At 33.3% G+C, this 27,863-nt stretch overlaps 3 protein-coding genes across 3 annotated transcripts; 2 read left to right on the top strand and 1 right to left on the bottom strand.

The window, feature by feature from the left end:
• Positions 1-3,202: 3,202 nt before the first annotated feature.
• On the bottom strand, positions 3,203-6,452 carry LOC112518376. Its single transcript, XM_025126045.1, has 4 exons — positions 6,261-6,452; positions 4,953-5,041; positions 3,870-4,842; positions 3,203-3,431 (listed from the first exon to the last, which is right to left on the bottom strand). Exons 1-4 carry the CDS (start codon positions 6,342-6,344, stop codon positions 3,351-3,353), a joined length of 1,227 nt encoding a protein of 408 aa, XP_024981813.1. The 5' UTR covers positions 6,345-6,452; the 3' UTR covers positions 3,203-3,350.
• A 6,422-nt stretch (positions 6,453-12,874) lies between these two features.
• LOC112517663 (heterogeneous nuclear ribonucleoprotein 1-like) lies at positions 12,875-16,198 on the top strand. The gene is made up of 2 exons (XM_025125034.1): positions 12,875-13,191; positions 14,826-16,198. Exons 1-2 carry the CDS (start codon positions 12,970-12,972, stop codon positions 15,870-15,872), a joined length of 1,269 nt encoding a protein of 422 aa, XP_024980802.1. The 5' UTR covers positions 12,875-12,969; the 3' UTR covers positions 15,873-16,198.
• A 4,798-nt stretch (positions 16,199-20,996) lies between these two features.
• LOC112518663 (protein NRT1/ PTR FAMILY 5.2-like) lies at positions 20,997-24,671 on the top strand. The gene is made up of 4 exons (XM_025126438.1): positions 20,997-21,114; positions 22,319-22,536; positions 23,140-23,711; positions 23,798-24,671. The coding sequence occupies exons 1-4, from the start codon at positions 20,997-20,999 to the stop codon at positions 24,669-24,671; spliced, it is 1,782 nt and encodes a 593-aa protein (XP_024982206.1).
• The last annotated feature ends 3,192 nt before the right edge of the window (positions 24,672-27,863 follow it).

Below are 27,863 nucleotides of genomic sequence, written 5' to 3'. Positions count from 1 at the left end.
TGATTAATCATTTTTATTGTGGAGGGTGTTAATCATAGATATTATCATCTTCATTATTTTAATTTTAGAGAAATACATGAAACAGTTTCATTAATATTAGAGAAATACATGAAACAGTTTCATTAAGTATTATATGAAACAACTCCATCAAAAAAAGTATTATATGAAACAATTTCACAAGATTAAACAATTTCATGAAAAAATTTCATAAGATTAAACAATGAAATCGACAGATGAAGGTGGTTTGCACGGTCTACAGAAATGAGGGCGGTTTTCATATGATCACTCCTCTATATATATATATATATTTCAAAAAAAATCCAAGAACATATTATACAGTGTAATTTGGACAGCCTAACCCCAAAATATATAATATATATATATATAAATAAATAAGTATAAAAGTATAAATCATAAATATTAAACATATTTTTCACAATATATATAATATATAATAATATAATTAAATCAAAAATTATTCAATATTGGACTCATTTCGAATGTATTAACGAGACGATTATAATAGTGTAACTTGTTAAAATAAAAATGTATTTTTTAAACATGTTTTTAATTGATATACGACTATGTATGTTAATTTGATAAAGATTTAAAACGAAACATCTAAAAATAAAAGATGTAAAGTAAATTAATTAACTAATTATAGGGGTATAAAGTGTAAATTTAAAATTATAATTTAAAAAAAATAGGTTGTGAGAGGGTGAGTGTATGTGAGAGAGGAGGGAGTGAAAAAGTGAGTAAGGGTAGTATAGAGGGTATCTTGGTCATTTAGTATTTTAAGATTTTAAGACTTTTGCTAAATTTGCTTAATAAGATAGTGTGTGTATATATATATATATATATATATATATTACGAGAACGCAAGAATACCTTTATCACATGTGATAATACGCGTGAGGGGATCATGTGATGTGCGAACGACGTGTTCTACAACTTAGCCCGCGCCGAAGGTTATCTGCGTCTATGACTTAGCATCACATGTGATCGTTTTGATGGATTACAGTATCATATCAACAACACTCTTATCACATGTGATAATACATGTTAGCGGACTTAGTGGTGTAAGAGCGACTTAACCCACAACCAATATCGCGTCGAAAATCATTCGCGTCTCTGATTTAGCATCACATGTGATTGTCTATAGTAAAAGAATGTTCACGTATTCTAATAAAATGAAGGTATACTCGTTTTTCTCTGTGTATAATTTTAAATTGTTGAGTTCGAAATTGTAAAATAACCTCCCTCAATTGAAACCTAATAATGTGAATGGTCTAAGGTCTTAAAAGTCATTTACGTTTGGAAAGCTACCATACACGTTGTTAGAGTACAATCTAATCATCATGATTGTGATTTATAAAGTCAAAGTCTTGAATTATGTTGCAGAAATCAATGAACATGACTTAATGAATCAGACAAATTGGCTTGACCAATAAGTTACAACACTTGTCAAATGGTAAGACCCTTTTTTTGGTGACCATGCTTTTGGATTATTTGAGGGGCAAATATGAAATGAATGATATGACAATTGAAAATTGTGGAAACGAAATCTCTAAAACAACAATACATTCAACTCTTTGCTTTTTAAAGATTACAAAATTGTTTATATTATTAAAATATTTTTTTATTTAATAAAATATTATGTCTTTCGTTAAATATTTATTTTTAAAGTTTCCTATTATTGAAAATATATTAAATAATATTTTTCTCGTCATTATAATAATATTTTTGGGCGTTCTTTAAATTAGAGATTTTTACAATCTCTTCTACTTTCTTCATTTTAGAGAATCTGTTGGAACAAAAAACATTACTGAGGCTCTCATGCTTTCTTCATTTTGGAGAAAGTTTTGAAGATTCTGTTGGAGCAAAAATTGGTTGGAAATCTTTGATCATTCCATCATCTATGATTGAGTTGCAAAAACTTCTGGATAGGTATCCTACAGGTTTTACTACAAATGGAATTGCCACAACATGGGCGTTCTTCTTAGCAAGAATTATTGCAGATATTTTTTACTTTATTATTTATTGGTGTTTATCCCCAAAATTTTTAGAGAGTTTGATTACCATTAACCCCCAGAATAGTTAACGAGTCTTTCGGAGTAACTCCTCAACCTGGAGTTCCGCCTGAAGAAGCAGGGGCCGCAAAAATAGAGATTTTAGAAAACATACATACATATCTCGTAATGAATTAGAAATCTTTGTATCAACACACGATTATTTATATTTCGTCCGGCAATTTTTTACCATCATTTGGCCCTAACAATTTCTGGGTGTGACCAAATAAGAATTTTATATATTATGGTAACCATGACAACTTTACTTCAAGTTAGGGCCTGTTTGTTTGGCTCTTAATCATTAAGAGCCAACCTCTTAATCGGTAAGAAGTTAAAGTTGTTTGGCAAAAAAAAGAGGCTCTTAATGGTTACACAACCCCTCTTAACCATTTTGCATCTGGGTTTTCTCTAAACCATTCAGAGTGTTGTTTTTCCAATTTTGTCCTCTCTCCCAAGCTTTCCTCACAGGTCGCTCCCCCACCCTCTCGTCGCCGGACTTCACAGCCCCTCCCCCACCCTCTCGTCGCTGGACTTCACAGCCCCTCCCCCACCCTCTCGTCGCTGGACTTCACAGCCCCTCCCCCCACCCTCTCGTCGCCGGTCTGCAAATCGCCACCCCCACCCTACGATCGTCGGTCGCACTCGCTACTCATCTGCCTTCACCATCGCCGTCGCCACCTTCTTCTTCACTTGGCTGGCCACTTTCAAGCTCCTCCTCTTCACTTTCAATCACAGCCCACTTCTGGGGTCGTCGATGGCGTGGGAGATGGCGTCGTCTTCTGTTAAATGATTCTAGGGTTGGATTAATGGAAGCCGAAGGGAGATGGGTTTTTGTTAGATGAGGGTTAAAATGGTAATTTACTGTTATTCAGATAACAATTACCAAACAACATTATTTCATTCAGTACTTAACCATTCTGACCTCTTAACTATTATGCACTAAATCATTCAGCAACTGCCAAACAGCCCCTTATTGTTTCACATGATATTCTCTTTAATCCAAAACCAGAATTTAGGGTATATGAAAATTGAAATAACACATGATGCATCAATTCTCAAGGTTCTTACAAGAATGGTCAGTATCATCCTTTTGTAAGATGGAAAAATGTGAAATGCAACAAACAAATCCAATCTTTATATTTATAATCACCAAAAAAACCAATAAAGAATTACAACAAAACAATTGTTGATGAATCTGTGTAGAAACCAGAAAACATACAGATCTCACAAGAACATACAAAATGGAAGCGCAGGTACAGATATAGTTACAGATACAAACTACTAAACTTCAGTAGCACCTCTTTCCAAAGCTCTCTCCAATCTTGTTTCGAATGGTGTGTTGTGCCAATTCACTTTCTTATCCTACATAACCAAACACCACTCAATTTAGTGTCCTTTGGTTAAACAATCTTCTGCCAATATTTTTCTTTTTTAAATCCATGACCTTGTGACGGGTTTTAAAATGTCACTGCTTAACAGAAGAACGTAGCAAGAATGTCTAAAAACTAGTCAGAAAGTCAAGGATTTAAAAAGCACTAAATTATGGGGTTCTTCGGTTAAATGACTTCAAAGGGGAGGGGGACCTTCTGACAGGTTTAAGAATATCATTGTTTAACAGAAGAATGCCACGTACACAAGAATGCCTAGAAACTTGTTCGAAGGTCATGAATTTTAAAAGCACTAAATTATGTGGGTTCTATAGTTAAGTGACAATCTGTCAGATTTAAGAACGCCTAAAAACCTGTTAGAAGGTCATGGATTTAAAAGGCAGTTTGTAAGTAGGTTTGTTTAGGGATATACCTCTCTATACTTGCTGGTGGTATTTGGTATGCCTTTATATGATGAATTCGAGCTCAAAGATTTGACTGAATCGGTGTGACTCCAATAGCTTCCAACGCTGCCGATTATAGCCATTTCATCAGGGTTTCGGCTAGGTGACTTCCTCGGTGTACAAGATGATGCTGAAAACTGTTTCAATTCCTCTTCGGTCAATGCGCCTAAAATTGGTCTATCTTCGATCGCTGATCCTCGTGATAAGCTTTTTCCAGATGAAATGGGTTCGTATTCGGGGTTATTGCTTACAACCCTTTTGTTATTTGGTGTGTTTTTCTCTGAAGAAACCAACCAATTCGAAAGGCTCGCATCGACTGCTGTTTCTTGATTTCGATTCTGGGGTGCAAACGGGGTGGAATTCAAAGAAGAATTCTCCTTTTGCTGGTTGAAGTTGAACGGCTTCACGGGTGGTGTTCCTTTTGATTTCAAAGCTTTCCATTGTGTAAGATTCTCCACAGGGTTCAACACAGGAACAACAAACGCACTTCGATCGCGTGCATTACTGTTTGATCCAACTTTGTCCAATAAAGAGGACTCTGTTCTTGATTCTGTTGACGGAATTGGAATCGACTCACACCACACTTCACGACATATGATCCGGTCTTCGTCCTCATCGTCATAATCTTCTTCATTTTCTAAACCATCATCATCATCTTCATCCTCATAATCTGAATCTTCAACTTCATCATCGTCACTTTCAACGCAATTCCCATACCTATAATTTGGCGGGTACGATCCAGCCTTCAAGATTTCTGAACCATCCGGAGAACCAGAATCGAATTGGGTTTGAGCCGATTTGGGAAAAGTTTCGCCTTTTTCATTCTTTTCCAATAAAGATTCGGTGCTATCATAGACTTGAACATGCTCGTAAGTTGTGACATTTGTATTAAATGTCACCTTTTTTCGGGTATTCAAGCACAATGGCTCCTCAATCTTTCCCCTATACCAGATTTTTATTGAATTTATAAAGGGTTAGATCATAATCTTGAATCCCAAAATAAGATATATAAATGAAATCAAGAACACAGATTGGTGAAACCTGCGAGTTACCTTGATTCTGAAAGGGAATTAGAGGGTCTTTCTTTGACGCTTTGTACCAAAGAGACATCAGCTTGCACAAGGTTCTGAATTTTATGATTCTGAAACAAAAATTCACAAAATTCAACTCAAAGTTTGATTCTCCTTTATTAAATGATTATACATACATATATATATACATACATATATATATATATATATATATGTATGTATGTATGTATGCATATATAGAACCTCTCTTCTTTAGGAAACTGATTACGACTATTGGACATGCGGATCATTAAACTTGGATATAAATGGAACCTCCCTTCTTTAGGAAACTGATTACGACTGTTGGACACGTGGACCATTAAACCTGTATATATATATACACGTATACGTAGAACCTCCCTTGTTTAGGAAACTGGTAACAGCTTTTGGATATACGGACCATTAAACCTATTCATACACACACATATATGTGTGTGTACAGAACCTCTCTTCTTTCCATAAGGACTCTTTAGTGAGACATTGAAAAGAGTTCCATGTTCATATGTGGAACCCTGTTAGATTAATCTTCAAAAGAGCCCTTAAGAAAGAAGCGAGGTTTCAACGTATGTTGAAAGTAAATGATCCAAATCTAAGTGAATATGGGACTCCAACCTACCCCCTTCCAATGGAGTCTAAACGGGCATGGAATGTCTCAAAGTGTTGAGTCCCAGTCAGTAGTAGACTATGGCTCCGATACCATTTGAGAATATGTGAAACTCTCTTAGATTACTCTCCAAAAGATCCCTATATTAGAGAAGTGATGTTCTAACATACATATATATACACACACTTGGATATATATATGTATATATATGTATGTATATATATATATATGTATGTATGTATGTATGTATGTATGTATGTATGTATGTATGTATGTATGTATGTATGTATGTATGTATGTATGTATGTATGTATGTATGTATGTATGTATGTGTGTGTATTAGGGATGTGTCAATCTAGCATAAGGTTCTTGATCTTTCTAGAGAAAAGATTAGGCTCTATTCTTTATGCCTATTCGTCATCTAAATTTCATGGCTTCCATTCAATTTTGTGCAATGAAAATGGAAGAAATTAAACACTTGAAGCTGTCTATGGTAGCTAAGAAATTCACGAATTAAACATCAAAAAAAGGCGAAATCCAATTCAAACATAACAAAACACGAACAATAAGAAGACGCTAGCAAAATCAACCTAAATTCGAAGTCAAAATTTCGAATCCATCATAAATTCAAACTCGAAAAGGGAATAATAAGTTGAAACAGTAGGGTAAAAATGGTGAAATCTTACTTGATCTCGAGGGATAACCTTGTATCTGAGTTTTCTTCGTTTACGATCCTTGGAAGAACCGAAACAACCAAGAAAACAACCCATTAGAAATCAAATTACAGAGATTCGTGGGTTTTTATCCTCTGGATGTTTGAGGAATTTGAAATTGTTAGACAATCTCTTTCATTATTTTAGAGAGAGAGAGAGAGAGAGAGCAGAGAAAACGGTCGAGAATTGGTGTGTTGTAAGAGGGTTAGGGTTTATGTTATTCAAAAGGGGAAATGACCGTTGGGTTTGGATGATGATGGCATTGGTCACCAGCCTGTGATATTAGTCCACAATCTTATGGAATTTATAATATTTTATTCTATTTGCTTTTTTTCTTAAAAGTGAGAATATATGTTTAAAAATATTAAAAAAAGTGAGACTCTCTTTAACATTGTTGAATAGTTTGGTATAAAATGATTAAGTGATCATAATGATTAAGAAATTGGCATGATGTAGTGTAAAATGAAATATAATTGTTTGGTAATTGCTTACAATGAAATTAGGGCGTTAAATGGTTAAGGTAGACCCATGATACAAAATCATTTAGAGAGTTTTACAACCATTAATAGGCAGATTTTTTTTGTCAAACAAGATTCATCTCTTAAAAATTCAGATACTGTCTCTTAATGAAATTATTAAGAGGTAAACAAACAACCCCTGAAATTCTTGTTGAGGTTCTTGTTCTTGTTCTGTTTTTATAGAATTTTTAATGTGGGATAGAGGTTTTTGTCCAGTTATAGGTTCTGATAAAAATTCAGGTGTTTGAAAAAAAACTCAGATTCGTTTCTACATTCTTTCTTTTATGTTGTTTATTGTTTCTTAACCAGTTTTATTTTAATGAATATATAAATCAGATAAGTTAAAATTTAATAAAAACCCAGTTGTTTGGAGGTTCCGCACCAATGTGGATGCTCGAATATCTTTTATCATGTCAGTCGTTGGATCCGAAAGACGGATAGTTCAGATTTGGATGTAAATGCCCCTTGTTAATTACGAATTTAGTTTCGATATAATGTAACCGTTTCTATTATTAAACCTAACTTTCCTTTTGAATTTGGAGACAAACGAGTGTATCAGACATATCTTTATTCGTCCCCGTTTATCATGAATAATGAACGCAAATTTATTACAACGTTCACAAATATACGTTCATTATTAATGATGAACGAGAATAAATGAAGACATGTGACGCACACTCGTTTGCCTTTAATTCACAACGAAAGTTAGGGACACAACTGAATATATCCACACACACACACACACACACACACACAGAGAGAGAGAGAGAGAGAGAGATTCAGAGGACTGTTTGGTTCAAAACAGTGAATGAAAGCAGTAATAAATTTTATTTTGCAATTCAACATGGAATGAAAATTCAGCTCGTGAAGAAATGGGTCCTTATATTATAAAACCAAAAAAAATTCTTTCCTTCATTCTCATCGATTACACAGCTTAATATTTTTAATCAAACATCCTTAAAAATGATGGTGATGGATAAATATTTACAAAATAATTATCATTTCTTTGTTTATGTATTTTTAGAAATGGCAATTACATGAAAAAGTAGTGTACTTTAACTTGTTTTATTTTGGCAACGTACTTTCAGAACTTTTATTTTGGTACCTAAGATGTAAAGTTTTAAACATTTAAGTACTAGGGTAACCGGTTGAAACATTAACTGGTTAAGCATATTGAAGCATTAACTGGTTAAGCATGTTGAAGCATTAACTGATTAGATTAAGATATTTGTGTCAGCAAATAATATTGAGTTAGATATCACATCACTCACCACATCAGCATGGTAACCTAGTTAATGTTTCAACCGGTTACCCGAATATTTAAATGCTTAAAACTTTACATCTTAACTATCAAAATATAAGTTTTGAGAGTACGTTACTTAAAATAGAATCAAGTTAAAGTACATTATTTTTTCATATAATATACCTTTTTTAAAAAGTTGATTTGTAATTTCATACCGAAAAAATTTAACTTTTCTATTAATTATAAAAAGTGAAAAACAGAACAAAGAAATGTTAAAGAAAACACACAATAAGTATGAAATTATAATTATTAAAATAATCAATTCAAATTAAAGCGTTTCAAACTTTGAATATGACATATAAAATATGGTTAAAAATAAATTAGAAAGGTGTTCGCGTAATGTAACAATATATATTTCGATTTTAATATTTTTTAATAAAATATAAATTTAAATATATCATAAATATATATATATGTGTGTGTTAAATTTTTTATGTAATTTCTTTAATTTAATTTTTTTAATTATAATTTAATTTAGGTTTGATCACGAAGTAATTTATTTTTAATTTAATAATATATTTTTTATAAAGATAATAACTAAGTATTCTATTAGAACTCAATAATTATCATAATTATATTTTAGATTTTATATTTAAAATTAAAACTGTATCCTGTATTTAATTATATCTATCTATAATTAGTTACACGAATTCAAACATGAAGTTTAATAAGTTGTATTTACACACAATTTACTTATAATCTTGAATTTTAAGTAATATACATCAATAAACAGTATTTTATGTATAAAAGATGGCTTTTTAAGAGTTTTGTCAAATGTTTTATAACATAGTATAAATATATTTATTTGTTTATTTTTAGTATTTTAATTGTTAAAATCTCGAATATGTATTACTATGATTTTTTTTAAGATATTGTAATAACAAGTTTTATTTTATAAATTTATTATTTGGGAATTAAAGGTATTGATTGAGTGTTATTCAGGACAAATTGCATGAAAAAGTAGCATACTTTAACTTGATTTTTATTTTGGGTAACGTACTTTTAAAACTTTCATTTTGATATCTAAGATGTAAAGTTTTAAAAATTAAAGTACCCGAGTAACCGGTTGAAGTATTAACTGGTTACAATGCTGATATAGCAAGTGATGTGGTATCCAACTCAATATTATTTGCTATTCAACCCAATTTCATCATATCACTCATCACATGGTAACCTATTAATGTTTCAACTAGTTACCCAGATAATTAAATATTCAAACTTTACATCTTAGATACCAAAATAGAAGTTTTAAAAGTACGTTATCCAAAATAGAAATCAAGTTAAAATACGTTACTTTTTCATACAATTTGTCCGTTTATTTATGTTAATAGAATGAACATTTTATTGTTTCAATTTTAATTATGAAAAAGGATATTATAGTAATTTTTTAAATGGAGAATAATAATGGCTAGATATGATTCCTTTTTCTAGGATTTGATTTTTTTATCATTAATTAAAATTATTATTATTTTATTTATGAAAATCGGCGTTTTTAAGATTCGTACATGATAATATTTTTTATTAAGGCATTATACTTCCAAAAATTTATCCGTTATAATATTGTGTTACATTTTAAATTAAATTTACCCATTATATTAGGCTTCTTTGTCACCTCATCGTTCATGTAGGCTGTCCACATGTACGATAGTGTTGACATGACATTTTTTTATTATAGCACTGTACCTTCAAAAGTAATTTATTATAACATCACCAATTTCTATTACCGCATTGTACTTTTAATTTTAATATTTTTATCATTTAAATATTATAAATTTGAGGTTCGGAAAATCTATCTGGGGGAATAATGATTTGTCAATAGGGGTGTCCTCCATGGCTGCTGAAAGGGGTAGGCGCTTTCATCGCTTCTGCTTGCTGATGTAAATACATTACATATTATTCATATAGGTTTACATATGCATGTGTAAATAGATTTTACAGTGATTACATATAAGTTTTTTGTTTTTACCTCCTCGCGATGTTTAGCCTTTTTATTTGAACTTCTCACAATAGCCTAATGTTTGGCTTTGAACCTGTTAACAATTTGACACATTGAGCTATTGGCGGTTTAGTTTGGATGGGTTCACGATTTGCTCATGTTTTCAGCAGCCCTAATTATTTACGAACGCATATTTTTAACAGTTAACAAATAGTTAACAATTAATTACATATTTTTATTAAATAATGTATTAAATTACAAAACTCAATTAAAGTTAAAACTAAGGGGTTGTTTGATTCGTTTTTCATCAGTCTTGTATGGATAAAACTGTTTGTTTCTATTAATTTGTCTGTATAGATTCAGAAGAGTTTTTCATAGATGGATGAAGCGTTTTTTAGTTGGGAGGGGAAAAACCTAACTTTTGCACAAAACTCTCACAAAGAAGCTTATTGAATAAGTCACTTTCTATATCATTAAGCAACTACCAAACAGTTATGTAGAGATGGACCTAGAATTTTTTTCAAATGGTGGCGCCATTGACTATGAGAAACAAATATAAAGACATGTTTCACAAAATCATCTTTGCTTTGTTGCCCAGTTCATTGCTTTTCATACGTGAAGTTTTTGTACAAGTCGTTGCAAATTGTTTTCAGAAACATAATATATTTGAAATTAAAAGCTAAAAATTGAGAAAATGACCCTAAAAGAATTTAAACTCGGGTCTAGGTTGGAAAAAAAAGTCTTGCATACCAACTATATTAAGAGAAACTTGTGTTCTCATTGTAATTTTAAAATATATATGTTGACACGCAACAAACTGATACAGTGTCACTTTTCACGACTCTATAGTTTTTCACATTACAATGGAGGAACAAAATGATGGACCATGCCACCGTATTCGATACATTGGTCCCGTCCTTATCTATACTATATTATAAAATATTTGACAAAAACTTTTAACAACCATTTTTATGCATGATGTACTGCTTATTGATGCATATTATTTAAAATTCAAGATTACAAGTAAATTGTGCATAAGTACATCTTATTAGATTTCCATGTTTAAATTCGTGTAACTAACTTCAGATAAACATAATCAAATATAAAATATTTCTCATTTTAAATACAAAAATCTAAAATATAATCAGGATAATCATTGAGTTATAACAAAATATATAATTATTATTTTTATAARAAAATTATATTATTAAACCAAAAATAACTTACTATGTTATTAAACCTAAATTAAATTATAATAAAAAATTGAATTAAAGAAATTACTCAAAAAAAAACTAGAACTTTTTTTTTCCAGATTTATATTTTATTCAAAAATAAAAACATTATTGATTTCTCAAAACTACATAAAAATGTATTATAACATTGACAAATACAAAGAATATAACAAAACATTAAAATCAAGATAAATCTCGTTGTATTGGACGAATACCTTTCTAGTAATTATATATAGCTGATTGAATAAGCTGTAAATCTCATTAAACTTGGGGGTGTTTGGGATTGCTTATTTGAAACAACTTATACTTTTCTGCGAAAACATTTATCAATTTATTATAAGTTAGAAGAGTTTAGCTTATTCAAAAACTTTTTATTACCGGTTTGGTACCGATATAAGTTGTTTATCTAGACATTCAAAAATACTTATTATCGATGTCATACTGAAATAAGTGAATAAGTTGTTTTTATAAGCAATTTCGATAAGAATGATAGATTTTGATAGGGAAAATTGCACCAAAATGGAACCAACTTTCACTTAATTCCTATTTTGGGGAACCAACTTTCAAAATCGTCATTTTGGGGAACCAACTTGGACCTGATTCCTATTTTGGGGAACCAACTTTCAAAATCGTCATTTTGGGGAACCAACTTGTACCTAATTTCTATTTTGGGGAACCAACTTTCAAAATCGTCATTTTAGGAAACCAATTTGCACCTGATTCCTATTTTGGGGAACCAACTTGCAAAATAATTATTGAAAAATAACTGAAATTCGTTTTTTCCAAAAATTAATGCAATAAAATCTATTTTTCATTTCAAATCTTGTTTTTTTAATTCAAATATTAAATTGAACATTTTAAGAAAAAAAATCCAAATTACCACAATAAAAATTGTTTTTTACTAATGCAAAAAAAATCAGTTTAATAGAAAAAAATTAATTGATGCAATAAAAAATAAATATTAAATATCACATTCAAGATTTTTATATCTAACCAGTCCGTATCAATTAATTTTTTCTATTAAATTGATTTTTTGCATTAGTAAAAAAACAATTTTTATTGTGGTAATTTGATTTTTTTTTAAAATGTCCAATTTGATATCTGAATTAAAAAGAAACGAGATTTGAAATGAAAAATAAATTTTATTGCATTATTTTTTGGAAAGAAAACGAATTTTAGTTATTTTTCTATAATTATTTTGCAAGTTGGTTCCCCAAAATAGGAATCGGGTGCAAGTTGGTTCCCTAAAATGGCGATTTTGAAAGTTGGTTCCCAAAAATAGGAATCATGTGCAAGTTGGTTCCCCAAAATGACGATTTTGAAAGTTGGTTCCCCAAAATAGGAATCAGGTCCAAGTTGGTTCCCCAAAATGACGATTTTGAAAGTTGGTTCCCCAAAATAACGATTTTGAAAGTTGATTCCCCAAAATAAGAATTAGGTAAAAGTTGGTTCCATTTTGGTGCAATTTTCCAATTTTGATATTTTGAGACAAATTCATTCCATGAAGAATAAAACGATGCCGTAGTATCGTTTGTAATATGCCGAAACCATGACGTATGCTTCTCTCGCGATTCGATCCCAAGTTCCTAAACGGACACTTCAAGTCCGTGCAAACCCTAGATTCACAAATCACACACACAGACACTCGAACTGAGCTGCCTGTTTGTGTGTGAGAAAACCAACACAACAATCAATGGATTCCGACGAAGGAAAGTTGTTTTTAGGTGGGATAGCATGGGACACAACCGAAGAAAGGTTAAGTGATTACTTCGGCAAATATGGCGATGTCTCTCAGACCGTAATCATGCGTGATAAGATCACCGGACGTCCACGTGGCTTCGGCTTTGTTGTCTTCTCAGATCCGTCTGTTCTTGATTCTGTTCTTCAAGATAGGCACACCATTGATGGTCGTAATGTAAGAAATTAATGATTATTTATCCCTTTTTGGTTGGTTTAGAGTTCGTTTTGAGCTTTCCAGATCGTAATTGTTACTCTATTTGTTTAATATTAGGTTTTAGGTATAAATTTACTCTTTTGTTTTTTAACTTTTATCTCGTGAAGTTCGATGGTTTTTACGTTTTATGCATAATAGTCGATTCCATTTGTTCCCAAATTTAGAGGTGCGCTTCTACTTGGAGAATCAACCAACTCATATTCAACTACGGTGATAAAATTGCAATGATATGCGTATCAGCAACCTAAGTGAAAGCCACATTTCTGGAAGGGGTGACTGTATTTTGAATACTATTGATGGTAGACACTATAGCTTCATGAAGCATTTCAATTTCAGTCGACCTCCATCTCCAAATTTTGTACTTCAATTGCTTTCTTGGGGGTGGTGTTTGAATTTGACGATTAGCACTTCCATTGATTGTTAGAACTCAGAATTGCATTATTTGATTGTTATCTTTTTATTTGGAGGTTTTTTATGTGTAAATCTTTATTGGGTTTGATGTTATAGCCTCATAGGAAATAGTTTATGCGGAAAAAGGAACCCATCAATAATTATCTTTAGTCACTTTTGAAGATTGTGGTCTATGTATCATTATATGTGTGCTGGTTCATTGTTGGTTTTAAAGCATATAATTGAGGTCAGACCGTCAGATGGTCTCACTGGAGGCTTTTCATGTTGGTCGTAATTTGTTCAATAGGATTTTGCTTTTGATAGTTTCTTAGTTTTCTAACTAATTACTAGTGAACACTGTTCTCTTAGTACTGCACTGAGGAGTTATTCGAAATATCTTCAGAACAAACAAACATGAATGTCGGCTGTCTGGGTTAGCATCTGTCTATAAGCAAATCTCATTTGGGTTCTGTGTTTTGTTTGTAACTTGTATTGTTGCTTAAACTTTCCTAAATTTATTGATTGGCAATTGGTTTTCGATATGTTGTGTCTTTATATCCGTTTGTTATTCAAAGTTTAATTTCAGATTTGCTTTAATCTTTCTTTATGATTGGTTACGGTTATATTTCTTTGTTATTGCCCCCCATTGCTACAGCTACATGATACAAAGCTTAATTGGACTTGAAAGTGTCGTAACTTTTGAGAAGAGAAATCTCTTTTATTTGTTCTATTTGGAGCCTCCTTCTCTGCTTGCCAGTTGAACGACGGGTTCTTTGGATAAATGACTCTAAATGAGTTCTCAATTAGGAGCATGACCTAATCTTTTAGCTCAATGACCTCCATCTTACCTCCCCCTGGTTCAAAACAGCCTAAGCCTGTAAAAACTTAGGAATACGTCGCAGGCTCTTATTGCAAAACACGCTTTTGGAGAAGGTTAGTGAGGTAAATAGCCTGTTGAATGACAGGGATATAAAGGCCAATATTATCATGTATCCTAGATTATCTAGGGGACTAAATTGTTGTTTTTGACTTAAATCTATTTAGAGGTTATCCGTTCCTATTATGAAATGTTTTGTTCATACTTCATACTAAGTATCTGCTGGTCGTATTTTACTTTTAAAGAGCTGATTATCGAATCTAGATGCAAGTATTGCCTTGCTACATGCATATGCTATGTTTATATAGAACTCCACTTCGCTTTGCAGGTGGAAGCTAAGAGGGCTTTATCCAGAGAAGAACAGCAAGCATCTAGGCCTGGAAGTAATGTTGGGAGAAGCTCTGGAGGAGCAGGAAATTACAGAACCAAAAAGATATTTGTTGGTGGATTGCCTTCCACTTTGACAGAGGAACAATTCCGCCAGTATTTCGAAACTTATGGAGATGTGACTGATGTAGTAATAATGTTTGACCAAAATACCAACAGGCCTCGTGGATTTGGGTTTGTCTCCTTTGACACAGAAGATGCTGTTGATAGAGTTCTTCAGAAGACCTTCCATGAGCTGAACAATAAGCTTGTGGAGGTAAAACGAGCACTCCCTAAAGACGCAAATCCTGGCGGCGGTGGTGGCCGTGGTGGAGGCTATCAGGGTAACAATGCTGGCTCGTTTGATAGTCAAATGGATGGCAATAGATTCATGCAGCCACAAAACTCTGGTGGCGGCTACCCAGCGTATTCTGGATATGGTCAACCAAGTTATGGCTTTGGTGCACCAAATGGTAATGCTGGCTATGGTGGTTATGGAAGTTATGGTGTTGGTGGTTATGGCGGTGCTAATGCTGGCTATGGTGGTCCTGCTGGAGCATACGGGAACCCAAGTGCTGCAAACTCTGCTTATGTAGGTGGTAGTCCTAGTGCATTAAAAACCCAATGGAGTGGTCAGACTCCTGGCTATGGTGGTGCAGGCTATGGTGCAAATGCGGGTTATGGGGCTAATGTTCTTTGGAATGCTGCTGGAGGTGGCGGTGCTGTTCCTGCCCCAGTGGGTCAATCTCCAAGTGGGGCTTCCAGTTATGGGAATCAAGGTTATGGATATGGCAATTATAGTACTAATGATGGCTACAATACAAATACTGTTGGCTACGGAGCAGCTGGTGGTGGCCGATCTGCAAATAGCATGGCTGGAAGTGGCATCAGCGGTGGAGATCAACAAGGGCCAGGTGGTGGTGGTGGGGGCGGTGGAAGCGGCTATATGGGGGGTACCTATAATGGGCAGCCTGGTTACTCTAATGCAGCCTGGAGATCAGAATCTTGAGCAGCTCCTGTTTTTGTGGCAGGATCTTCAACAGTGATTGGATGGTGTTTGGTGTTTCTCATTGGTGGCATCCATGGCAGAGCTCCCATAATGCTTTCACATGTAGACATCCTCCATGATGATTGATGACAACAAACTCAAAAAACCGGTTGGATTGCTTGAATCTTGGTATTATGTTCCAGTAGCTGTTTTGGTAGTATCATTATTACTCTTATTTATCTTCAGTAGTTGTACTTGCATTATAAGCTTCTTTGCCTTTTAAGTTGTAGTGTTTAACTCAAGTTTGCTGTAGTTGTATGAGTTAGTTGATTTGGAGGTTTTCTGTCCTCGTTAAATGCTTCTATCTTTTTTTTCTTTTTTGAAGTATATAAATACTATATACGGCAAATGCAACAAGTAAACTCACACACCATCCTCACATTTGGTGAGGTTTAATACCCTGACCTTGTGGAAGGCCAAAGACCTGGATACCGCTAGGTCAAAGGTCATTTGGTTTCTATCTTTTTGTTGTTAAGCTATAGTAGCAGGTACCTTTATAATGTTCTTAACTTGTTATCATCTTCTCTGCACGGGTTTTACTTGCAGCTTTGAAGAAGTTTGTAGGATTTTTATCAGGTAAATTATTCCTTAGGATCTTTTAGCTAGTGGTATTTCAGCTATGTTCTCGAGAACCCTACTTGTATGTAGGATACACTGGGTTTGTTTGGTTTTATATTAGCTATGGGTCTGTTTGTTAGCAACTTAATGAGCTCAATATGACTCGCAGCTTATCGGTGAACTATACAGGACAGTTTGGTAATGATATAGAAAATGGCTTATTTAGTAAGTTTCTAGGGGGGAGTGGTATGCAGAAAGCCAAGTTTTTTCCAAAGCTGCCCCTTCTAATTAAAGACACGCTCTTTCCATCTATGAAAAAACCTTCGCAATCTATACAAACAGATTAATCGACACAGGCAGCTTTCTCATACAGGACTTAATGGAAAACCAACCAAGCACCCCCTATCTTCCCAGGCCATGCCTCTATGTAGGATACTAGGTTTGTTTGGTTATTTTTTTAGCTATGTTCCTCAAATCCTGTCTCTGCGTGAGATATACTGGGTTTGTTTGGTTTTATTTCATCTATGTTCCCAAGATCCTGTCTGTGTGGGATATACTGGATTTGTTTGGTTTTCTTTCAGCCATGTTCCCCAGATCCTGTCTCAATGTGGGATATACTGGGTTCGTTTGATTTTATTTCAGTTATGTTCTCCAGATTATGTCTCAGTGTGATATATACTGGGTTTTGTTTGGTTTTATTTCAGCTAAGTTCTTGTTGAAACACTCGCTACATGTGTTAGTGACGTCTCGGTAGTAAGCTATGGCTCTAAAGATCCTGCTAACCGTTGGAGACATAATCATTTCCACGTTATCCTCTCTTTGTTTTTACAGGAATCAACAGATTGAAGAAGGTTGGAGTTATAAAAACTCAGTGACCAACAGAAAGCTGAATTCTTGGGTGGCTGGATTTTTACACGTATATTACAAAGATTCAAGTTTGAGCAAATGGGTATGTCAATGTGTTGTTTAAAGTTTAAATCTTTGCTTTGCTTTGCTTTCCACATTTGTGGTTAGAGTTTCATTACTGATTCTTGATTCCATTTATAGTAAAATTCATGAAGCATGCTGGCAATTTTCTATGATTAATCATCTGATTAGGGGTGTAAACGAACCTAGTCGAGTCAAGTAGCAGGTTATTTGAGCTCGGCTTTGAAAAATAATATCAAGCTTGAGCTTGACTCGAGCTCGATTTTCCAAAATTTGGCTCAAATATTTTTTTCAATGTTTGAGATGAGCTCAATGCTCGTTTATGAGCTCGAATTTGAGATCAATTAACTTGTTTATTTACTCGAGCTCAATAACTTTTTATGTTTTGCTTATATAATTTGTAAGCATATAAATATGTTTGACTCGACTCGTAAAGTTTAATCAAGCTTTCAAACGAGTCGACTCATGAAAATGACCGCCAACCGTCACCACCGGATCATCCTCCTTGTATATAACAACAACAATGGATGATTGGTTTGCGTTTATGACCAACTTATTGAAACTATGTATGAAGTCGAAGTTGCAAAATTTCTACGACATTGGGAATAATAAATAGTTCCTTCACTAAATGTTTACTCGGTATGTGTTTACCGGTAAAAGTTACCATCCTCACTTACTTTACCAGGTAACATTCTCGGCAATCAAAATGGATTACTAGTATATTAGGTGGTTTTTACCCGGTAAACACTGACTAGGTAACGAGGTAAAAGTCTTTTCCTTCATTTATCGGGTTAGATTCTCGGTCTTTGTCACGCCTTTTACTGGCTAAGATTCTTGATCACCTGATAAGGTAAATGACTCCTGGTAAGAGCCTATCAGATAAGCATTTGGTAAATTACCTTTAAATCAATAAAACTTATTGATGGCGGTGTTGGTTAAATTGGTTGTAAAATTTTATTTGTCTTTCTAGAACTAAATTATTACAGTTGCCACAAAACGGAATCCAAATAATTCATTTATGTCAAGGAATGATCAAATCCCTTAACCATGGAAATCAGTATCCAATCAATTCAATCTACGAACCAAACATCATCAAGGAATTTGGTCAAAAGAATTTGTCATTCCAATTCAATCAATTTTTTTTGAATTCCACGAACCAGGCACCCTCTAACATAAACCAGTGAAACACTGGGTTAGATCAAGTTGGGTTATACGGTCTATTTTTTAAGTGGGGTTCAGGTTGGTTTTTTGTGCACCCCTTATCCAATGTTCTTTTGCATATTATTATTAACGATCATACATTTTTATCAAACAATGTATCACACTGTGTTTTTTTTAACAAAGACAGTAGGATGTTTATTACTACGATCAGATATGTCATCATGGAAATATAAACAAGATATGAAGAGCGTTCATGACCGTATAATAAGATTTCAACGTTGTTCGTATTCATACATACATTTTAAATATGTATATTGTAATAAACCTTAGTAAATATTATAAATGTTACGGTCAATAGGTCATAATCAGTATATAATAAAATCGAAAAAATCTAATTTAAAGTCAAGGTTGATAGACAAAATGACAAAAGCAAGTTTTTGATGCTTATAATTGTCAAATGTTTGTGAAAATCAAACAAGTGTTTTTTATTTTATTTATCTATTAAAACCAATTTAACATAAGATAATTTATAGGTCGTTTATCAAATGTTTATCCAGTAAATATTTATGGACAAGAATACCACTCTAACTTTTTTTTTTATTGGGAAATATTACTGGCCATTAAAATGAATTGTTGATAAACGTATTTCACCAAATAAACGTGTACTGTGTAAGAGTCTTTTCTCTTACTTACCGAGTAAGATTCTCGGTTCTTACCAAAGGACCTTTGGCTAATGGTATGTGAGTATTTGGCCTCCTAAGAGGTCAATGGTTCAAACCTCACCAAAGGTGAGGAGGGTGTGTGAGCTTATATGCTCTATTTATCGTATATAAATATTATATACTTCAAAAAAAAAAAAAAATTCTCGATTCTTGCTATACCTCTTGCCTGATAAGATTATAGGTCCTTGTCATGCTTATCTCGAAGTTAAGTGACACCTGGTAAGCACTTACTTTATCATACTTACGATTAAATTTCGTATTATGTAAATATAAACAAATATACAATATCTATGTCAGCTTCAAGTAAAGATCCAATCTTGATCATATCCATTTAGACGTAGTTAAATATATACGTCGTAGTACCACCTAACCAAACATTATTAATGTTACAGTCAGTACTCGATAGGTTGTAATCAATATGTAATTGGACCGAAATAAGTTATTTTAAATCAAGATTAATAAGCAGATGACAAAACAAGGTTAAAAATATCATGCTTCCAATTGTCAAATATTTGTAAAAAATACAATGGAGTGATTGTTTTTCTACTTATTAAAAACTATCTGGGATAAGACGAATTTCAAATATCAGATATATGATAACTTATGTAATTCAGTACTTTCTAGCTACAGCTTAAAGAAAAAACAAAACTACTTAACGACTAAATGAATAAGTTATTGAGCTCAGCCAAAAAAAACCCAGAAAGTCTTCATGATTGTTATCAGAAATCATATTAAAAAGAACATTCATTAGAAGGCAAATATCTGTCTGACTGTTTGTTAAGAAATTAAAATATTTTTTAAGAGAAAATTGAACTTTTATCATGTCTCTCTCAAAATAAGTGTCTATAATTCTATTTATGTGTATCTAAACACAAGTAACCAGTTTGAAAAATATACGACTAAATTCTCAAATCTGCACTTAATTTGCACAAATATTTAAGAATTATGAACAAAGATAAATTAAATAAGGGTAAAATTGTCATTTGGTTAACTAAAAATTGTAATAAGTATGCATGTTTAATAATGTATGTCATTTTATTGTGAACCCTTATTTTGGAAGAAATGGAGTATTTGAATTCAATCAAATTTAGCATTGAATGGTAAACCGATATAACAAGACAGATTGAAATGTTAATGTGTCATTTTGTTGCATTTCTTTTTTTTTTTTTTTTTGGGTAACCGTAGGTTTTCAGGCCAGCTTACGCACACCGACTAATCTCCTGGGCGATCACAAATAGCCTAGAGTTATTACAAGTGACCCTCCATGTCCACAAAGGTATTGACAGCTCCTTAAATTAAACCCAGAGTAGATAAGATTTTCCACTAAATCCCCTAAAACTGGCTTAACCATTACGTCACAACCCAAACAGTTTTTTTGTTGCATTTCTTATATGCTTTTTTCAAGGTTTTTCTAATAACAATAAGAATCAAAATGTGCCAAAATTGCTCCAACTATGCAAAGTTTTAGGGAGGCAACAATATTCAAGACAACATGCTAAATTCCAACCAAAACAAACCAATGAAAATGCCCAAAAAGCTGTCTTTGTCATGTACAAACTAGAGAAAAAGACAAAAAAGTATTGTTATATTTAGTTACAAACAAGGATTTTTGATATCATAATTGATTTGTTCGGAGTCAATAATCTATAAAAGTTCCAAAAATTCAGATATCTATAAGATCTCTGTTTCGTTCTTGTGTTTTTCTGCAACGGGGTTGATGGAATACGAGAAGGGAGTTGGAAAAGATTTTACAGAAGATGGAACTACAGATCTTAAGGGTAAACATGTTCTAAGATCAACTACTGGGAGATGGAGAGCTTGTTACTTCATGTTAGGTGAGTGTCGTTAGATCTTTGTATGTAATACAAATAAAAAGAGTGTTTGGATGTGTGTTCAAACTTATTATTATGATTGCAACTCGAAATAATTAGGATTTTTTTAAGTATATATTTATATACGATAAATACAACAAATAAACTCACAAACTCTCATCACATTTGGTGAGGTTTGAAATTCTAACCTCCTAGGAAGCAAAAGACTACGATACTGCTAAGCCAAATGCCCTTTAGTTGAATAGACATATTGTTGAATGTCTATAAAATGACTAATGTATATTTACATAATCACCCATAACTTTAAACAAACAAAGTTATTTGCTTATTAGATTTGTTGTCAATTTTATATGACCAAAACATATAATTATTGGGAACTACATAATTTAGATATCGTTATTCTGAAGTGAATCAATATAGTAAACCCAGTTAATATATACTTTTAATCAGTATATTTTACAAACAATATTTACTACTGGTTTATAATTTATTGTTACTTTCATCCAGTGAGTTAAACTTTATTGTTGTTTTCGTCCTTGTGGTTTACAATTTATTTGTTATTTTAGTCTCTCATACTTAAAAAGATAAGAGATAGCCTTAAGAAAGAAAACAGTAACAAAGTGCAAGCCATAATTTCAAAACCATAAGGACGAAGTTACAATTTTAACAAACCACGTGGATAAAAAACACAGTTTACTTTATTTATTTTTATTATATTTCCACCAATAAATTCCTTAAATGTTTAACATAGATAAATTACATTTGTAATAAATTCCACAATATGATTTTCGTCTTTATGGTTTGTAAAATATTATGATTTTCCTTCTTGTGGACCCGTGGTTTAAAAATTGTGATGTTCGTCTTATGGTTTGTAATTTATTGTTATTTTCGTTCTTATAATTTATTGCAATTTTGATCCATGTGGTTTTCAATTCTTTGTTTTTTTGTCTTAAAGAAAAATTAGCAAAGATTACAAACCATATGTACAAAAAATCTTAATTTCTAAATTACCAGGATGAAAAATCATATTTTTAACAAACTACAAGGACAAAAAGCGTAATTTCTCTATAATCAATGTTGTATCTGTTGGAGTTTTTAATGTAATTCTTTTAAGATTTTAAATTTTGATTTTTTATTTTATTGAAATTTTTAAAGAATTTGTCGAAGATAGTGATATATTAAATTAAATACTTGTAATGTTTGTCAGGGTATGAAGCATGTGAAAGAATGGCATACTATGGAATAGCAACAAATTTGGTGTTGTATTTAACAAGGGAATTGCATGAAGGGACTGTCAAGTCATCAAACAATGTCACAAATTGGGTGGGAACTGTGTGGATGACTCCTCTTTTGGGTGCATACATTGCCGACACATATTTGGGAAGATATTGGACTTTCATGATTGCTTCAGTCATTTATCTTGTGGTAACTATATGATTCTGAGCATCGTTTATATTATAGAATTAAGGACATGTTTGTTAGTTAGCAGCTTAGTGAGCTTAATGGGACTCACAGCTTATTCAATCAGCTATACACGACTATTTGGTTATGGCTTAAAGATATAGAAAGTGACTTATTAGTAAGCATCTAGCGGAAAGTTTTAATGCAGAAAACCAAGTTTCTTCCAAATCTATCACATCTGGTTAAAAAACACTATTCTTCCCGCTATGAAAACCATCCCAAAAAATATACCTTCCCGATCTATACAAACAGATCAATCCAAACATACATTTGTCTATACAAGACTTGATGAAAAACCAACCAAACAACCCCTAAGTAGACTGACAACGGGGCAGAATGATAGAAGTAATGGGCCCAAGTTTCGAATCTTGTTACCTTTTTGGGGGTTTGAGAGAATTAGAACCATGCATAATGGTCCTTTGCCATGTATTCTTGAAACACACCACTCTATGATTCTGCCCTTATAACAAGAAATCTCTGTGTTATGGGTGTTAAGCCCGAATTATTTTATCGGTCTAGGAATGATCTTCTTAGTTACAACATTTCTTTCTTTCTTTCTTTATACAGGGTATGTGCTTATTGACTCTTGTGGTCTCACTATCATCCCTAAAGCCACCATCATGTGGGAAAAATGTGAGTTACCTAGACTGCGATAAACGGGCTTCGTCGTTTCAAGTTGGTATCTTCTATTGTGCACTCTACATCATTGCAATTGGGACGGGCGGAACCAAGCCCAACATCTCGACAATGGGAGCAGACCAGTTCGATGATTTTGAGCCGAAAGAAAGGAAACAAAAGCTCACTTTTTTCAATTGGTGGATGTTTAGCATCTTTTTTGGCACCCTTTTCTCAAATACATTCCTAGTGTACATTCAAGATACTGTGGGTTGGAGCTTAGGGTATGGTATCCCTACATTGGCTCTACTTGTGGCCATAATAGCCTTTATATTTGGMACACCAATTTATAGGCACAAGCTCAAAGGAGAAAGCCCATTTACAAGAATGGCCCAAGTAGTAGTTGCCTCTTTAAGAAAGAGGAATGCAATTGTACCTATTGACCCTAAAGAGCTTTATGAGTTGACTTTGGATGAGTACTCAAATCCTGGGAAGTATAAAGTTGAACATTCATCTTCATTAAGGTAAATTATTTTTCATTTGACAAGATTGGGCTCATAACCCTAATAACTTATAATGCCTAACCAATTGAACACGTGATTGTAAACAGGTTTCTTGATAAAGCTGCGGTGAAGATAGAAGAACCGGCTTCTGAATGGAAGCTGTGTCCGGTGACTCAGGTCGAGCAGACAAAACAAATGGTCAAAATGGTGCCCATTTTGTGTGCAGTGTTCATTCCTAGCACGTTGTTTGCCCAAAGTCAAACACTTTTCATCAAACAAGGCACCACGTTGGTGCGATCCATTGGACCGACTTTTGAAATCCCACCGGCTTGTCTAGCTGTATTTCTTACGCTCTCCATGCTTATTAGCATCGCAGTTTATGACCGTTTCTTTGTCCCTTTCGTTCGAAAATACACAAAAAACCCTAGAGGCATCACTTTGTTGCAACGAATGGCGATTGGACTAGTCCTCCATATGATTACAATGATCACTGCTAGTCTTGTTGAAAGGCGGCGACTCAGCGTGGCTCGAGATCATGGTATTGTAGGGAAAAAGGAAATCGTGCCTCTAAGCATATTTGTTCTCCTCCCTCAATTCGCATTAATGGGCATTTCAGATTGTTTCTTGGAAGTCGCAAAACTTGAGTTTTTCTATGACCAGGCGCCTGAAGGAATGAAAAGTCTTGGAACGGCTTATTTTACAACTAGTTTTGGTGTCGGGTATTTTCTTAGTAGTTTCATCCTATCGACTGTGGCCAATGTTACGAAAAATAATGGGCACGGAGGTTGGATACAAGACAACCTCAATGAATCTCACCTAGACTACTATTACGCATTTTACACGATTTTGAGCTTTTTGAACTTCATCTTCTTCCTCATTGTTGCTAAAAACTTTGATTATAACGCCGAAGTCAATGTAACAGAACGAGAGCTGCAAGAAGATGCTGGAAAGCTCATAGAACAAAGCCATGTTTCCGGATGATCCTGAATTGTAGTACCTTTTACAATTAGGATCACCATTACACTGTCTAGTTAACCCAAAAAACTAGACCTTGTCTCTAAACACATGTTCTTTTGAATATATCCAACTGTTTTTTCTACTATATCATGTGGTATTCAATATTCATCGATAAGTTTTCTCTATTTTGTCTTTAATAAAGAGTATTTTAGACATTTTATCAATAATCAAACATGTTTACGAACTGTCTACTAATTTAAAAGGGTGTAATAAAATATTCTTAATTTACGGTTTATTGTTACTTGAAGATATTAAAATTAATGTAAGTTGACAAACAAAATAAAAAACACTTTTAACATTTTCATGATTATTTAGAAAAAAAAATTGGATTTTTTTCCCCTTAAACCAAATATTTGTTTGATTGTATGTCAAATATTTTTTTACCCTAACCACAAGAATAATGTCTGATTGGCTTGAGCAAAACAAACGGTCGTCCTGAGATTAATCGGCTTGCATAGCAGGTTGGATATCCAGGTTAATAAAAAAAAATTACCCTACAATTTATAGGACAGTTTTGTTCTATTTGAATTATTAATTTCATTAAATGGTATTTTGCTATTGTTTATTAATTAAGTTTCATTAATTAATCTATTTTTGCATATAATACAACAAAATTGGTTGTTCAATATGAAAGGGATCAAACATGTGATTTACAAAATTGGTTGTTAGTAACACTTATATCAATGACAATTTAATAAATTCCAACAAAAAGAAACCAACCAAAATGACAAAACAGCGCTTGTGATTTACAAAAGGAGGGATCAAACATGTTAAATGTAGGTTTTTTTGGGTACTATGCCAAATTGCTTTGGCATGATTTGGCAAAATACCAAATATACATATGTTTACAAGTGGTTGAATTTCGTCAATCTTTCTTGCATTTTTGTGAACATAGGGATGACGGAAGACAAAAAGATTGTACACTTGAGGGGACTGCATATCTCAACAGTGGACATACCGTATGATCAACTAGGGATAGATGGCCTCCAAGACGTAGCACAGTTGGTTCCAAAACAGTACACTTACATAAGCAAATGCTGGTTCAATTTTGGAGCCACAGTGTGAGACTAACAATTCATTTTGGGAACTGTTGTGGTGGTTGGGCTCTTAAACTAACCACCTAGCAGCCGATTATGTACCTGGTCTTTTTCTCACATGATGTTCTTGGGGCGAACAATGTGGGTTTGCTCAAGAGTTGTAGGTTACAAACCATGAATGGATGGAGGGCTTGCTACTTGACGCTATATATTTGTCATATTCATTTGTTGGTTGTGTTGATCAAGTCTATGGCAGTATTGAATTCTTATCGGAAAAGAGCAAAAAGACGAATCTTTTCCAATTTAACTCAAACGGTCAAACCCGATTTCATTCTGGTTCTCAGAATGGTTCGTATCCTACCCATTAAATTATAAGTATGGGAATTGACTTGAAAATGAAGATGAAGTTTAGAATGAAGATTATGAGGACAAAGATGATGATGGTTTAGAAGATGAAGATTACGATGATCAACAGAATCAAGAGTTAGGGTCCTCTTCAGTGAACAAAGTTGGATCAAACAGTAATGCACAAGATAGAAGTGGGTTTTTTTTGTAACTGCGAGTGTCCAGGCCAACAACTTGCATGCACCTCGACTAATCCTGTGGGTCCTAAAGATAACAACCAAATCTCCAATAGCCCTGAGGAGACTCGAACCGTCAACCTAGACTTACACAATAGAAAGCTTTGAAAATCAAAAGGAACACCACCTGCAAAGCCAATGAACTTCAACCACCAAAAAAAGAATCAGAATCAAGAAACATCAGTTGACGCCAGCCTTCCGAATTGTTTGGTTTCTTCAGAGAAGAAACACACCAAATAACAAGTGGGTTGAAACTAGGGGTGAGCAGCGGAACCGGAATTGCCTTGGAACTGCCGGTTCCGGAACCGGAACCGATATGAGTGGTTCCGGTCCTAAAATACGGAACCGATTGAGAATGGTTCCGGTTCCGGTTCTCAATTTTTCGGAACCGTTACCCGTTGGGACCAGTTCCGGGACCGGGTACCCGGAACCGGCAGGTACCCGGTATTTTTCAATTAAGAAAATAATTACTTTTTTTTTAATATAATTTGTGCAATTTTTTTATGTAATTTGTGCAGTTTTATGTTAAAAATATGTGTAGTTTTTTATATAATTTGTGCAATTTTATACAAAGTTTGTGCAGTTCTTTTAATATAAAAATTTGTGTAGTTTTTTGTGAAAAATATGTGCAGTTTTTTACAAGTTTGTGTAGTTTTTTTAACACTCAATTATTCACAGTTACCGTACGAGGTTGAGGATGCGATGGCCGATGGGTATGCAATAAGTTGAAACGAGATTCAGAATTTGATATAAAATGATTCGTATTTTTTCAAATTATGTGTTTAAATGGATTTGTAGTATGTAATCGTTAAACTTTGAACATTTACAATTATAGTATGTAATCGTTAAACTTTCAACATTTACTGTTATTCTATTATGGTTTGTAATCGTTAAACAATATTTGTAACCATTTAACCGTATAATTTGTATTCTTGTTTATTTACTTAGTGTTTTGCCAATGTTTTATTTTTTATTTCTAAATAACAAAATTTTAATATTTTAGGAAGCGGGTACGCGGAACCGGAACCGGTTCCTGGCGGTTCCGGCTCCAAAAATTCAAGAACCGCTCTAACCGGTTCCGGTTCCAATATCTCAAGAACCGCCGGTTCTGGTTCAATAGAGCGGGTACCCGCTTATGCTCACCCCTAGTTGAAACCATTTCATTTGGGCAAAAAACTCATCTCAAGGATTAGCAACTACTTCAGTGATTGAAGATAGACCAACTTTTCACCTGGATGCTAATATGATCCAAAAAGCTGCAGGCATTAATATTCTATGACAACTTGGTAAATTCCATCTGGAAAGACAAATGAAAACGACTAGAATTTACCTTTGGGATATACAAATGGAAGGTTAGACAAGAGGAAGGGACAAGAAATATTGTTAGGTGTTATCCTAAACTAGAACTTGTGTCTTGTGATGCTGCATTAAGCTGTTTCGGTATAATTTGGCAAAGTTCCAAAATTACATACTGATTTATAGGAAGCCGAACATTCATTAGCATCCATAGTATTCTCTCTTTCTTGTGTTTTTTTGCG

Source organism: Cynara cardunculus, assembly GCF_001531365.2.
Source record: "Cynara cardunculus var. scolymus isolate 2C chromosome LG 9, CcrdV1, whole genome shotgun sequence".
Taxonomy (NCBI): Eukaryota; Viridiplantae; Streptophyta; class Magnoliopsida; order Asterales; family Asteraceae; genus Cynara; species Cynara cardunculus.
Note: the sequence above shows the minus strand (reverse complement) of the source record. Positions and strands in the feature narration are given on the sequence as shown.